We start from the raw sequence: 15,888 nt of genomic DNA, 5'->3' as shown, positions 1-15,888 counted from the left end.
GCGGTGCTACCACCCCAGACACAGTTTTTACCCGGATTTCACAGAGAGAGCATCTCCGCGCTACACTCTCGCGTGATCATTGTTTTGTGTCCGTGAACTTTGTTTCCTTACGTACTGTGAGCGACTTGCGGATAGGGAGTTACCAGTGTGCGCCTTATTTTGGTGAAGATTACGCGGTGATTTGTTTTTGCCAAGCGTGGACTACATAAGGATGGAGGGCTAAAGAAGATAGAGAAGGGGGGCGTCGCTTCCCTGACGCCTGCAACGACGCCGAAGCCAGTCAGACGACGCCGAAACCAAACACTGCCCAAAGCCCGAAGGACGCTGTCAGATCGACGTCCCAACCAAAGCCCGAAGGACGCCGTCAGATCGACGTCCCAACCAAAGCCCGAAGGACGTCTTCAGAGAGAGAGATTGAAGGACGACTCCAGAACGACGCCGATCGAAGCCAGAGGGAGAGATTGAAGGACGACTCCAGAACGACGCTTCCAGACGACGCCGAATCGAAGCCCGTCACCAGAGAGATTCCGAACCGACGCGTGACCACGTACACCCGACGCTAGTGACAAGAGGAACGCCCGAAGTTCTGAGGAGGTGCAAGTACACCATATCGTCGCAATTATTCTTCGTCGCGATCGACCTCGGAGGACAATTTCGCCACAAAGGAACCGTGTGCAAGTCCCGCGTCCAGGAGAGATGAATGACCACGCCATGTAGCAGAGTCTGGTACAGTATACTTCAGAGGGTCTCATGTCCATGTAAACGTGCGTCGTCAGTATCAACACCGTACAGTTAACGCCGAAGTCTCACTTATTAGCAAAGTCACTCAGGAAACCCCGAAACTAATTTCCGCGTCTGATAATTTTTGGTATTGTTGTAAAAAAGGGTTATTTCATGTTCAGACGTTCTAATTTAATTGCCTGCATTCAGCGTTAGAAGCTCCATTTCATTTCTTTAATATTTAGTGTAGATTGTCAAAGTGTGCTCCATTTTTTGTGTAACCGACCGCCCCGTCGCGCCATTTAATTTGTCTATAGTTGACTGATGAGTCCTTTTTAATTGTGGAAAGCGTAGTTGTTTTTATTGCAAGGTCGTGTGCGTGGAATAGTATTATTTGTTGCATAGTGGTTTTTAAGGTAATTTTTGCTCGCGCCGACGATTGATTAGTGTATTCCGGCAGCTGGAGCCAATTAAGTTTTTGCATCACTATGTGATTGAGTAGTTGTTCTCATTGGACGAGAGAGGCTTATGTGTAACACCCCCGTCCGAGAAACTTTTATAATGTCGCGCTCACGACTGGATGCATACGTTCATTGGAACGAAAGATTTAACCACGCCGACCCAATTGTCTTAGTTAACCGCTTTCCGAGGGCTGGCACTTAAGTTAATTTAAAAGAGCACAGGAGCTGGCAGACGAATGCCCTAAATTCACATAAAGGTTTAAAATTAAAAGGAATGGTATGTTAATGAGATCCATGATTTGTATCCATACTTCACATGTAAAAATACCTCATGTGCGTGAAAGAGAGAGAGAGTGAATGAGTGAGCGTTTGAGGAGGCTTTGTAAACAGTTGTTGATTGCAATATTTCTTTGTTGTTACAATATATATTCACTTTTTTACCGTTCGTCAGTGTTGTTATTTGACGTTTTTCAGGTACCAGATATTATGCTATTAATGTTTTATGAATGTTCGAATCTACATATCAAAGGTAAACAAAACAGTGTAACATTTCAAGGTATTAATCTCCGCCTCGCAATAGTATGACAATAAACGACCGTCTCAGTACCGAACTTGATAACTGGACCGTGAGTCACGACCGGTCTCCCGTACACATAACGACGTTTGGCCCCGTGCCGGGGTATGATTGACACGTCATTTCGGGGGCCGTGAGTGCACTCGTTACATTTGGCGCCCGAACAGGGACGGCAACTTTTGTCATGTCTTTCCAGGAAAGCCAGGTTGCGAGAGCGGTAGAAATTTCATTGTTGTATACGTCACGCATAAAATTCTTGTGTTAGGTTCCTGGTTATTTTTGTGTTTTTGCTTTGTATTTCGAGGGTTATTTTCATGTATTTGTCGTAGGTTCACGTGTAAGGACACGTTATTGGGCGTAATTGGTAACAATAGGGCAGATATTTTTTTCGGCGAAAGCAGCAAGGGCAGCTGCATAGGGCATTTTTTATGTACTTTTTGTGTACTTTTTTTGGTTATTGGCATAATTTATGGCATCAGGCTGAGTTGCGGGATAAGGGATTCCCGACGGACCTCCTTTTTCTTTTTATGTATCGATTTGTAATTCACATTTTGTGTGAGCTCGCGTAAGTTTGCGTAACTGTTCCTAAGTGCGACAGAAGATTGAGCAGATAATTAAGGAAAGGCCTTCATGAGATTAAGAAATCGTCGCATAGACTGTTTGAACAAGAGTGACGTCATGATGGTTTGCGAGGCTTGTGGAAAGGAATTTGCTGATTTCGAAATCGACAGCCAGGGGGCCAGACCGGCTTGTCTTCAGTGCAAGGGCTCGTTGGAAATGGAAAGGGAGATACCAAGTGCCCAAGGGGGTACATCGTCACGTGCGGACGGCGACCACGGCAAGGAACAAGGAGATGACGTAGGAAGTGGCAGTGGTGCCAACCAATTCCAGCTTATCCTCCAGATGCTCCAAGGGATGCGTACCGACTCCGAGAGGTTGCAAGCCAACATGCAAGAAATGCAAACCGAGATGCAAGCCAACATCCAGGGGTTGGAAACCAGGGTCCAGACGAACATCCAGGGATTGCAGGCTGAGGTGCAAGGGATGCAGACCGACGTGCGAGGAATGGAAGAACGCCTACAAGGGACGGTTCGCGCCTCCGGAGAAGAAGTGACGCAACAGCTCCTTCAGACGATCCAAGAATCCGAGGCTCGAATCGAATCCAGGATCGCCAGGACCGACGTTCGCCTCAATGAACAGGAAGCCAAGGTGGCAACACTGGCGCAGAGCGTGCGTGAACAGGAAGGAGCTTTGCAACACATCGGCCAACAATGTGCACAGCTGGAGTCAGCCTGTAATCGGAGCAACGATGCCCTCGAGCGACAGGTACGGCGAGCAGCGAGTCTAGCGGAAGGGAATTCCGACAAGATAAAGGAAATAGAAGAGAAACTGCAGCGACTGAACGTAGCCGATGTTCCCGGATCATCGCGAGAGCCGGCAGCCATGACGTCATCGCAGCCAGCTGCGGTCCCCTCGTCTTCAAGGCGCGCGAGTGACGCAAGACCGACTACGCTTGTCAACGGAGGAAGCGAAGTGGAACCTGGACTACATTATCCATCGCCGCGACCGTTCGAAGCCCAAACTTCAACCCGGGAAGATATACGGTCTGAACCAGCACCGACGAGAAGGGCTCTGTTCCCGCCGGAATATAAGAAACATTTCAAGAAGTTCTCCGGGGCCGACAGGATTTTGCCGTCTGCCTTCATCGAGGAATTCGAAGCAACAGCCCGGGAGTTAGGACTTGCGGATGGGGAGCGATTACTCGTGCTGAAAGGCCTAATGCAAGATCGGGCAAAGAACTGGCTGGATCGGAATGAAAGACACTTTCATTCATACTCGGCGTTTAGGGAAGCGTTCCTGACACACTTTCAGCGCCCTATGCAAGTGGAAAGGATGCTCATCCAGCTGAGGAACGAGAGGTACGACAGGAACGGGGGACTTACTTTTTCACAATATTTCTGGCGTAAGTTCAATGAGTTCCAGGCTCTCCAGCCACAGATGACCACGTCAGAGATAATTGCGGCCTTAATTTACCATTACCCGCAAGAGATAAGACGGCATCTTAACGGGGCGTGCGTTTTCGACGCGGAAGCCATGTCGCTCACGCTCGAGAATCTAAACCAGTGCGAAGAGGAACGCGAGAGGATGCGGAGTGACAAATGGAACAAAAGGAGACGACCAGAGGATGAAGGAAACCGGGGAAACAAGCACCCACGCGTCCATTTCGTCCAGAGGAGGTACGATGGGCAGCAACGCGCTCCAGGAGCCGAAGTTCGCCAGCTTCGAGATGGTCCGCCTTCGCCACGACGAAGACGCCAGTATCGGGGACAGAGACGTCGAGGTGGTCAGACTCGCGGTTCGCCGGGTCACCATGGCAACAGCAACGACAGCAACTTTTACAACGGGCGAGTGAACAATGGTTATTATCAACGTCACCCCGACAGTAGACCGGAGAGCCCGCGTTCTGACAATGGGCACACAAGGCGCAGTCCGCCGAGGGTTCAAAGGAGCCCGACGCGAAACGCAAACGGGCCGAATCCCAGCAACACATCTCCACAGCCGGGGCCGTCAGGTCGTCAGCGCCGAAGGGAGGAATGGGATGGCGAAACATGGTTAAGCGACATCGCGCCATTTTAGAAGTATAAAATAACATTGCGCCATACCCAGAGTGTATAATATGTATATTTATTATGTAAATTGGAGGTATCATTTATATCATGTGTTTTGTGTTATCGAACTGGTTTACTTTTCTTGTACAGGGTGTTAAAAAATTTGTAGTCAAAATTTCATGCCCCAGAGTAGTAAAAAATTTTATTCGCCTACAGAATTTTTGATCGGAAGGAGGGCGAGATATCACGGTATCTAGTGACATGTGAAACGCAGTTCGATAAAAGTTATTTTTTGTTTATTGATTCATTTTATGCACAAACATGAAAGTGTGAGGTTTGATTTAGTTTGTGAATAAACTTGTATCCGAGCCAGACGTCGGAAGCTGGGGACGGGTTTTTCTTGAGTGACAGCCGCCGCTTAGAACATGACATATTTGCACCAACGCGAAGATAAGGGAAGATTATTTTCGCCGCTACCGGGCTCGAGTCGCAGCAGGCGTTCGAACCCATGTTCACGGATGACCAGGAAGATCAGCTGGAGCTCGACCCTGCAAGGATCCAGGACGCGTCGCTGACCGCGTTTCAAGACAATGGACAGAGGTCATTTCCATCCCCTGAGAAAGCGAAGCCAAGCTACCTTAGCGTGGGTTTCAACGGACGAATTTGAATCGCTTATATATATGCGGTGCTACCACCCCAGACACAGTTTTTACCCGGATTTCACAGAGAGAGCATCTCCGCGCTACACTCTCGCGTGATCATTGTTTTGTGTCCGTGAACTTTGTTTCCTTACGTACTGTGAGCGACTTGCGGATAGGGAGTTACCAGTGTGCGCCTTATTTTGGTGAAGATTACGCGGTGATTTGTTTTTGCCAAGCGTGGACTACATAAGGATGGAGGGCTAAAGAAGATAGAGAAGGGGGGCGTCGCTTCCCTGACGCCTGCAACGACGCCGAAGCCAGTCAGACGACGCCGAAACCAAACACTGCCCAAAGCCCGAAGGACGCTGTCAGATCGACGTCCCAACCAAAGCCCGAAGGACGCCGTCAGATCGACGTCCCAACCAAAGCCCGAAGGACGTCTTCAGAGAGAGAGATTGAAGGACGACTCCAGAACGACGCCGATCGAAGCCAGAGGGAGAGATTGAAGGACGACTCCAGAACGACGCTTCCAGACGACGCCGAATCGAAGCCCGTCACCAGAGAGATTCCGAACCGACGCGTGACCACGTACACCCGACGCTAGTGACAAGAGGAACGCCCGAAGTTCTGAGGAGGTGCAAGTACACCATATCGTCGCAATTATTCTTCGTCGCGATCGACCTCGGAGGACAATTTCGCCACAAAGGAACCGTGTGCAAGTCCCGCGTCCAGGAGAGATGAAGGACCACGCCATGTAGCAGAGTCTGGTACAGTATACTTCAGAGGGTCTCATGTATATGTAAACGTGCGCCGTTAGTATCAACACCGTACAGTTAACGCCGACGTCCCACTTATTTGCAAAGTTACTCAGGAAAACCCAAACCTAACTTCCGCGTCTAAAAATTGTTTTTGGTATTGTTATAAAAAGGGTAATTTCATGTTCAGATGTTCTAATTTAATTGTCTGCATTCAGGGTTAGAAGCTCCATTCCATTTCTTTAATATTTAGTATAAATTGTCAAAGTGTGCTCCATTTCTTGTGTAACCGACCGCCCCGTCGCGCCATTTAATTTGTCAATAGTTGACTGATGAGTCCTTTTTAATTATGGAAAGCGTAGTTGTTTTTATTGTAAGGTCGTGTGCGTGAAATAGTATTATTTGTTGCATAGTGGTTTTTAAGGTAATTTTTGCTCGCGCCGACGATTGATTAGTGTATTCCGGCAGCTGGAGCCAATTAAGTTTTTGCATCACTATGTGATTGAGTAGTTGTTCTCATTGGACGAGAGAGGCTTATGTGTAACACCCCCGTCCGAGAAACTTTTATAATGTCGCGCTCACGACTGGATGCATACGTTCATTGGAACGAAAGATTTAACCACGCCGACCCAATTGTCTTAGTTAACCGCTTTCCGAGGGCTGGCACTTAAGTTAATTTAAAAGAGCACAGGAGCTGGCAGACGAATGCCCTAAATTCACATAAAGGTTTAAAATTAAAAGGAATGGTATGTTAATGAGATCCATGATTTGTATCCATACTTCACATGTAAAAATACCTCATGTGCGTGAAAGAGAGAGAGAGTGAATGAGTGAGCGTTTGAGGAGGCTTTGTAAACAGTTGTTGATTGCAATATTTCTTTGTTGTTACAATATATATTCACTTTTTTACCGTTCGTCAGTGTTGTTATTTGACGTTTTTCAGGTACCAGATATTATGCTATTAATGTTTTATGAATGTTCGAATCTACATATCAAAGGTAAACAAAACAGTGTAACATTTCAAGGTATTAATCTCCGCCTCGCAATAGTATGACAATAAACGACCGTCTCAGTACCGAACTTGATAACTGGACCGTGAGTCACGACCGGTCTCCCGTACACATAACGACGTTTGGCCCCGTGCCGGGGTATGATTGACACGTCATTTCGGGGGCCGTGAGTGCACTCGTTACAAGCGTATTTTTCAAATCGTTTATCTCTCCCATTCTTGAATACTTCTCTCCCATCTGGACTATGGCTTCTAAAACTAATCTTTGCACGCTTGATTCTGTCCTCAGCCTTTTCCTCGCTATTGAATACCTTCTCTCAGACACCTCCATAAAGCAGACATGATGTCTATTTTGAATATCCAGTCACCACACCAGTGCCGGATCTACAAGCCGCAAAACCCTGGAATGCGAGGGGGGGGGGGGAGACAAGTAAGCCTTTAGGAGGCCATCAGCCATTGTCATAGTGGAGGATTCGTATATGCGTATCAAAAAACAAAATTAGTTCCTCAGGAGTACAGAAACAATTACAATATACGTTGTATACAGGTAAATGAAAAGTCATATTCCCTGTGCATATAGCAACGTGCCATGAAGGCACATTTAGGGAATGTGGGGGTAGGGCTTCACATATTTTCGATGTCGGCCATCTTGGAGGTGATGTGATCAGCACCACGCTGCGGTCGCCTTTACCTCCCCCTCCTCCGGATACAATTTTAGTTGAGGTTGGGTGAGCCATAGAGCCGCTTTATACGGGGACAAAGCCGGAAAAATTCCGACCTTAGATCACCCACCCCAGCAGTCAGGCTAGAATTTTACGAGAAATGCAGGGGTGAAAGTTTCTTCAAACTACTGCATGATTGTAACAAATGTATCATTTCCGAAATGTGAGAAAACAGTGTACTATATATATCACATAACCCTCTTCCTATTTAAAAATTTTGATTTGGGTGTGTGTGTGTGGGTGGGTATAGGTAGAGGAGCCTTTGGTAATATTTTGAGGGGGGGCAAGACTTAAAGATCCGGCACTGCACCACACACTCGTCACGAACAAGCAGACATGACATTTTTTCATAAAATGGGAAAATTAAAACTGAATTCCAAGTCACCAAAATTTCATCTACGAGTACCCGCAAGGCAAATCAGCAACGTAAAGCTCTTTCACATTGCCGCTACAAGGCTCTCTCTTCTACAGCGGTCTCTTAACTATTTATATAATAACCTGTCTGTAAATATTTACATTTTATTGTCAGAACAGAGTTTCCGAAGTACTTGTAACATTTTTTTTGCCCTCTGCCATCTTGCATTGTCTTTTTTGTTGTTGTTATTTTTATTTTTTTATGTTTCTACAGTTTCAGTATAAAATGGCCTTTCAGTACTGTATCTGAAACTTTAAGTAAATAAATAAATATTTAATTTAGCTAAACTTTTGTTGCATTAACATTAATAAATGCTATATCAATAATTAAGTTCTTAATCTCAAATATAATATTTAACTTACCGGCCGTTCTCCGAGGTTTCTCACCCTACAATGCAAGAAAGCAGTTTCACCCAATTGAGCAGTCACGTTGGTCACCATATTGTTGTCGAACACTGGTTCATTGTTGCGCCGAAATTTCCCATAATCTTTGTACCATGGATTTTGCCACGGGTACTTTTCAGTTCCGACTTCTAGGGTGTCTGAAATAAAAGAAGATGAAAGAACATGAATTTAGTGTCGCTATTGAAGCAATGTTTTAAGCCATAGTGATGTCTAAAATAGAAATAACTCAAGACCAATGCGCCGCAAGCACATGCACTATCACTGGAGGATCCGCTGAATGTAATGTACTGAGTGGTGGCGTCAGCTTTGGTAGAGATGGCAACCATTCGCATTTTAAAATTACGAAATGAGCATTTTGGGAGGGAAATTAATGAAATTTAGCAATTTGTAGCATTATGATATCTAGCAATTAGCATTTGGTAATATTTTGAGACGGATGTAAGCATATTAACTTTAATTGGAGATATGGATGGTAAAATATCTTCAATTTGAAAATGATACAACATTTTTAATTTTAATTCTTGAAAATAACTAGAGCAACATATAAAATTAAAGTAACATTGGACACATCAATAAACAAGATATGTATGCCAACTGATATGAACCTGCTAACTCATGTATACCTGCATCCATTTAAAAATCGGTATTCAAGCAAATAATATTTTTTCCTTTTTAGTTTGAGCACATTCACATGACGTTTAACTCAAATTATTTGGAATTCCTTTTATAGCCTATGACCATGCAATGCCATCTGTACTAAATTTAAGTCATCACTATTGAAGATGATATATGCACTTAATATCACTTTAACCAGGGTTGCTAAAGGTCCAGGAATATTAAATAAATTCAATTCCGGTCCAGGAGAGAAAATCAGCAAGCGTAAATGGTTCTGGACCGTACAGAACATTCTAATCTGTAAAGTAATTCAATTCCGTCCAAGAACCTATTTTCCAGATTAATTTAAATACGGTCAAGGAACCCTTTTGTCCGGATAAATTTAAATATCGTCGACGAACATTTTTTTCAGGATCAATTTAAATACGGTCCAGCAATATTGTTTTCGGGATATATTTATATTTTCGTATTGAAACGAAACAATACGCAACTTTGACCGAATTTAAATTGTGCGAGAAAATAGGATCCGGTTCTGTTGCGGAACACAATAGAACTCATTAGAATTTATTTGTTCCTGGACGTTTAACAATCCTGATTTTAACACACTTCCTGAGTGATCACCTAAGTTTGACACATACATTTAAATATATATTAAATAGCTATTAATTCAGAAAGTACGTCGGTCATTTGAAGACACATATTCATTTCCTAATTTTTAACCAATTCTGCATTATGAACTTAATTTCACATATTTTTGCGGATTGAAAAACTATAATAATAAAATTACTTCTCATTTAAATATCAAAGCCTTATTTCGACAGCATTTCGTGAAATTTCGCTTTTATCGCGATTCCGACGAAAATGGGCCATTTCTACTCACTTATTAGTTTGTAGCAGCCACCGCAAAGGCTAAGCAAGGCCTGAAATGGAAAATTTCACGAGACTGAAATATTTTCTTTCTTTGAGATAGTGTTGTTCTCTTTTGTGTCTGATTACTGCAATGGCGAGATTAACGACTAATAGCATGCCATGCTGCATTACAAGAAATAATTGGCAATGTTAAAATATTTGCATCAGAAATACAGGGTGTTTCCGGGCTGATGATACAAACTTTCAAGGATGATGGAGAAGGGCTCATGTATCAATTTGAGATAAGGAACCTTGGTACGGAAACGACTTAGTCGAATGTTATAGGCGAAAATAGGTGTATGAAGACGTAATACTTTTATTACCTGCTCAAGTTTCACAAGCTGTTCCGTGGTCAGCTCGGTCACCTGATCTGATCCCACTTGATTTCTTCTTGTGGGGTCATGTGAAAAGTCTTGTGTACGAGACACCTGTCGAGACTGAAGAGGATCTCCTGGCAAGAATTCTCGCTGCCTGTGACATTGTTCAAACGACCATGGGGTTGTTCCAACGGGTACGCCAGAACTTTGTGCGACAATGTCATGCCTGCAGCGAAGCTGCGGGACGCCACTTTGAACATCTGTTGTGAATGTAGCAGCTTGTTGTAAATGTTGTGCAGGTAATAAAAGTATTACATCTTCATCCACCGATTTTCGCTTATAACTTTCGACTAAGTCGTTTCCGGACCAGGGTTCCTTATCTCAAATTGATACATGTTCCCTTCTCCATCATCCCTGAAAGTTTGTATCATCAGCCCGGAAACACCCTGTATATGCTGAGTGCCGCACGAATGATTTGATTTGAGTTTGATTTTGGATACCAAGCCCACTTTATACCGTTACGTTAATCAGGAAAAGGATGAAAGAATGCATGAAATGAATGAATGAAGGCATGAAAGAAAAAAGAATGACCATAATAGGAGAACCCGAATCTGTGTAAAGATCTTGTGCAGGAGGATACCTCTGCCAGAAAAATCAAACACAAGACCCGACAAGTAATAATAAACAAAAAGTAAGATCTTGAACTACAAGGAAAAAATATTATATATAACCTGTCCCAGCTAACTTTGGAGCAAGTATTCGCATAGAGTCAAAGAAGCGAGACAAATCGAGTGGCCAGAGGGACGCAGTAGACGCAGATGGGAAGGCTGGCAACTGCAGTTGCTTCCCCCCCACTCCACGCAATTCCGTCTCTCTCGTGTCTTCTTTGGTGGAGCCGTCCCGCGTCACTACTTGAGCAGAGACTTGTTTTCGTTTTCCTGCTCCACAGTTAGCTGGGACAGAGTATAAGGAAATGCAGACGACATCATTCTCTGCTAAGCAACCTAGCGCAAACAACGCACCTCCACGGGAGGGGAAGCTTATATGAATGCTGCCTGTAATATCCTATTTTGTTTACTTTCAAAAGGAAAATGTAGTGAAATGTTTAAAAATTAGACGAATCCGAACGGTCTGTTGTCATTACTGACGAGACGGAACGGGAAGGTTTCGGATATTCACTAACGGGAACGCCGTTCTGGTCCGCTCCGGTCCATGTCGAGCCTTGCTGGCCAAGACGTGGATATTTCCTTCTGAGTATCAATTAATCAATTTCTCAACTCCGCAATGAGCTAAAAGGCAGAAAAGCGACGCTGAAAAGGAAAAACCACAAATGCACACCAATTCGTCTGCATAACTGAAATGTTATCTAGTGGACAGGTGACAACTGTCGAGTCGTATTGATAGACGAGTCATGGTAATGCATAATCCATCAAGTTTACATGTGACACATCTATCACTACATGTAATTTATTCTTTGTAGGCACCAGCGTACGCAGGATAACTTTTCAGGGAGGGTTGGAATTGTAACGGCTGATATTACTAGCTGCATTCTAGAGGAGGCGGAGAGGTATATTTAAAATATTTCTTAAAAAGTTGTCTGTGCAAATTTCACCGTGCCATGAAGGCACATATAGGGGGTTGTGGAGGTAGGGTCCCACGCATTCTACAGCTCGGTCATTTTTGGTGCTTTTGTTATCAATACCACGTTCCTGCCGCCTTTACTCCCTAGGATTGCACCAAGGGACTCATTTATTTGAGACTGGATGAACCCAAGACCCGCTTCATGCAGGGGCAAGACCGTAAAAGTACCGAACTTAGATCACCTACGCCTGAAATTGAACCCTGATCTCTCGTGTGAAAGCCAAACGACTTCCCTTTAAAAGTTTTTCAAAGACAAACAAAGTCATTTTGAAGGGGGGTTTGCATTACCACTTTGTTTTTTTCCCTAGTTCTACTTTCATTTGATTTTCTTAATATTTCGGGAGGGATGCAGCCCAATCAGCTCTTCCTCTGCGTACGCCAGTGTTAGTAGGTTTTGGGGTAGTGATAGGTCAGGTGTTACCGGACCGCTAAACGGATCTTTGTCAGTTGGTAGGAATATTAAGCTTAACGCCCACTCTGAGACGTGGAGAACTTCTGTTGTCTGCTTCTATTGACATCAAATAGTGTAAGCCCCGATCAGAAGCGCGGGATTTCCGTGCCACAAGTCTGCAGGTTATCTTAAACGCCCACTGAGGCGCCGGAAACAAGTATATTGCCGGGTTTCTGCGCGTCTCGGTGAGCGATAAGGTATAGTCTGCGAACTTTCAATGTTGCATGTCTCGTCCATCTGGACGGATAGTTTTGCATGTGGTTGCTACCCCCACCCCCGATTGATTTACATTCCAGAAATTCAAAGAGATTCAAGGTCCACTTTAAAGGGAAAGAGCAGCTATCGAAATCGCAATTCAGGATCGATTAACTAGTCTGCGATATATTGGCTTGAAAACTAACACGGCAAGCAAGAAGGGCCATTAATCATTTTCCACATCTATACATTCTCATGCGTTATTGCTGGTTATGTTAAGGGTTAAAACATCGAAACGGTGGCAAATATATTGTGTTTGTGTGGAACAGGTTCACACACACGCACACACCCAAACAATCTCTTCCTCCCCCCACACAAATACCGCACCGATCCAATTTCACGGAAGGGCAGATCCCTTCGATCGACTGAGGGATGAAAATATATGGTCTTGCGTTGCTGCACCCACAAAAATGCTTTCTCGTGGATTTCTATGTTTGCTTCTTTTCTGGTGCAGAGGAAAAAAGGGTTAGTGTGTGTATCCTCGCGGTTCGAGAGGCAAATGCCATGCTATATCTCTTATTTTAAAAATGATAACTAAACTGAATCATCTGCGAAGAGTGAAATTTGATTGAAAGTCATATTTTTTCCGTGGCCTTGAGATAGCAATGGATGGATAGTGGGATGTTTTTTTATTTATTTAGAACCAGAAAACATTGATTAGATTTTGCATTTTTGGAGTTATTGGCCATTTTTTGGAATATTGGCAGGTTTTCAATGCAATTTACCAGTTTTCAATGCTTTGTACCTTACCAAATGTTTACCATCCGTGTTGGGACTTGATGACAATGTTTTAACAAATGTCTTTTTTACTGTTTTTTAGAAGAGCGGGCGTCTTATACTTTATGCGAGGAAACTCCTAGTCTCTTCTTACCTTTTTCATGTGTTGTGTGCAGAGGTGCTAACTTAACATATTTTGGGGGGCAAGGAAATTTTTTGGGGGTCAAGGTAAATTTTGGGGGTGCAAGCTAGGCACCAACAATACTCTATATATGTAAACATACATAAAATGTGTCCATTTGTAATATTTCTATATTTGGTGTATATATATTCTCAAGGGGCCCTTTAAACCTCGTTTCTAACTTTAAGATAAGGATTTTACATACCTAAGAGGATTTTTCATCGTATCCTTTGAATAGTGCAAAAGTGCCATACGTTCAAACGCACTCAATAATTTACTTAATTTTACTTTCACGTGAATTTTTCTTTCATATTTTTAAGTTAATTTATTGAAGTGAAAATTCTGTGTGCGCCAGCACGTAGATCATTAGCACAACACCATACGCATACAAGTGTCTTATCCACGACAGAAATAAGCACAGAATTAGAACATTTGGTTAACAGAAAATTTCTAACTAACTAACTCTCTAGCATTCTTCATCCCGAAGGTTCATGGCTGCAGTAGCTCAGGCCTTCCATCTGTCCTTATCCTGAGCAAGATCTATATACTCTTTTCCATCCCTACCAATTTCATTTAGGTGCATCTCAACATTATCCCTCCATCTTCGTCTTGGTCTTCCTCCTGGTCTCTTACCATCAGGTATGCAACAAGAATCCTGTAAACTCTTCTATCCTTTCCCATTCGTGCCACATGGCCTGCCCACCCAATCGTCTTGATTTAATCATTCTAATAATATCTGGACATGAATGCAAATTATGTAGTTCTAAATTATGTAACCTTTTCCACTCCTGTCTCCTCATCCATTTTAGGCCCAAAACAGAAAATTTCACTCAAAAGAAATTTCATGGAGATGAACTCAACTCAATGTCAAAAGGTTATTTTCGCGCTGCGAACACCCTGTATGCGTTTGTGAAATACCTCAAACATAAATTAAACTATGAAGGAAGCTCGTGAAGATTATATTGACACATTTATATCAATCCTATATGGGTTCAATTTTCTGCTTTGTAGTCATTTGAGCCATACTACATTGCCGTACGTGCGTAAAATTGGACATTCAGGTTTCCTAAAACATCAAAACGGAACAGCATAAAGGGATGGTACCAACAGTAGATTGAAAAGCGACGGAAATGGTTATTGATTTGTGGAGTGGGCAATACTTCGGTTAAAATCAACGACTCACACATGCTGTCGCATTGGACGAAACTGATGTTTCTGCAGTGTCCATTACATCTGCAGACAAGCATTCTCACGCCGCATAGAAGTGACATTCAAACATGTCGATGTAAATTTAATGAGTTTGTACTTCATTTTGTATTTATATATTTGTTTCGTCTTCTTTTTTCATGGCGAAAGGGTGTGATGCATTTTCTTCCACTTAACCATGTTTGAGTGATTGAAATTATTACTCCATATAAACCACACACACTTGGAGGGTTCAGTAGAGTTCATACAAAAAGTATAATTGCAAAATTTCTATCTGATTTTGGTAGGTTATTGAAAATGTTAACTACCGTCTGTTCGGGTCCTTCTTTAGCTAATGTTAGCCTGGAGAAGTATGGCTTTAGAAGCTGTATGTATGTTCTAATATGTTTTTCTCGCATATAATGCCATTTCATATGTGTACAGTGAACGGAGGGTTAATATTCTCTATTTCTAAACAACGTTATGCACGATTCCTGCTGTAATCCTAATGGCTTGTTTTTGTTTTCCAAATGCTTCTAAACTTGCCGGTGAGTTCCTCAATATTCCATTGCATAATTTATTAGTGAATGAAACATTGCATAATATACCTAAATTAGTGAATTTGTATTAAGTGTTTGTTTTAATATCCTCAGTGCAAATATTTTGGAATTTAGTTTCTTAACAAGTGCTTTTACGTGGTTTGATCTATTTAGAGTTGTTGTTCTAATTCCACTTTAAGCAGAGATAGGCTAATCAGGACTAGACCTACAGTTTAAAGTGCGATCCGGCCTCCATCGGATATCTGACCCGGGATTCCTTGTGTACAAGGCGACGACATTATGCCACCGCGGAGGTCTTCATATTTGTATGTGAAATGTAGACCACCACATTTCAGCCGTTACAGGAAAAGTCAGTGCTCGAAATGAGGTGGGGGGGGGACATTTCCCAGGTTAGCTATACTCTTTTGCAAAGTATCCCCCCAGCTGTCTCACTGTCAGCAAGTGAAACTATAGGGACATGCTCCAGCTAATACCAAGCCTCATCCAAACATCCCCCAACTAACATTTCCCACTTCAAACGCTGGTTAAAGAATTAAAAAGGAAGAATAAAAGTCTGACCTTCACGCACCTGTACGCAACGTATACACGCATGAAGCTTATAGCAACAATACCGAGCCATATCTGATGGGTAGGTGAGGAGGTTGGGATGTATCAGTGAGAAGAACCTCAACATGAGGAAAACTCCATCATGCTGAGTTCCCCATATTTTCACCATTGTGCAACCATCAGGCATGGCTAGGTATTTTT

General features: G+C 43.1%; 1 protein-coding gene across 2 annotated transcripts in view; it reads right to left on the bottom strand.

The window, feature by feature from the left end:
- The window catches only part of LOC145995662 (neurotrimin-like), a 526,024-nt gene that overhangs the window by 175,516 nt on the left and 334,620 nt on the right, over window positions 1–15,888 (bottom strand). For both annotated transcript variants that reach the window (XM_083132015.1, XM_083132024.1), the window contains one exon: window positions 8,269–8,447. In XM_083132015.1, coding sequence (XP_082988141.1) covers window positions 8,269–8,447 — 179 coding nt within the window. The remainder of the gene's footprint in view (window positions 1–8,268; window positions 8,448–15,888) is intronic.

The sequence above is a fragment of the Lepisma saccharinum genome, chromosome 1 (genome assembly GCF_977018435.1).
Source record: "Lepisma saccharinum chromosome 1, izLepSacc3.1, whole genome shotgun sequence".
NCBI lineage: Eukaryota > Metazoa > Arthropoda > Insecta > Zygentoma > Lepismatidae > Lepisma > Lepisma saccharinum.
The sequence above is the reverse complement of the archived record's forward strand: the minus strand, read 5'-3'. Positions and strand labels throughout refer to the sequence as shown.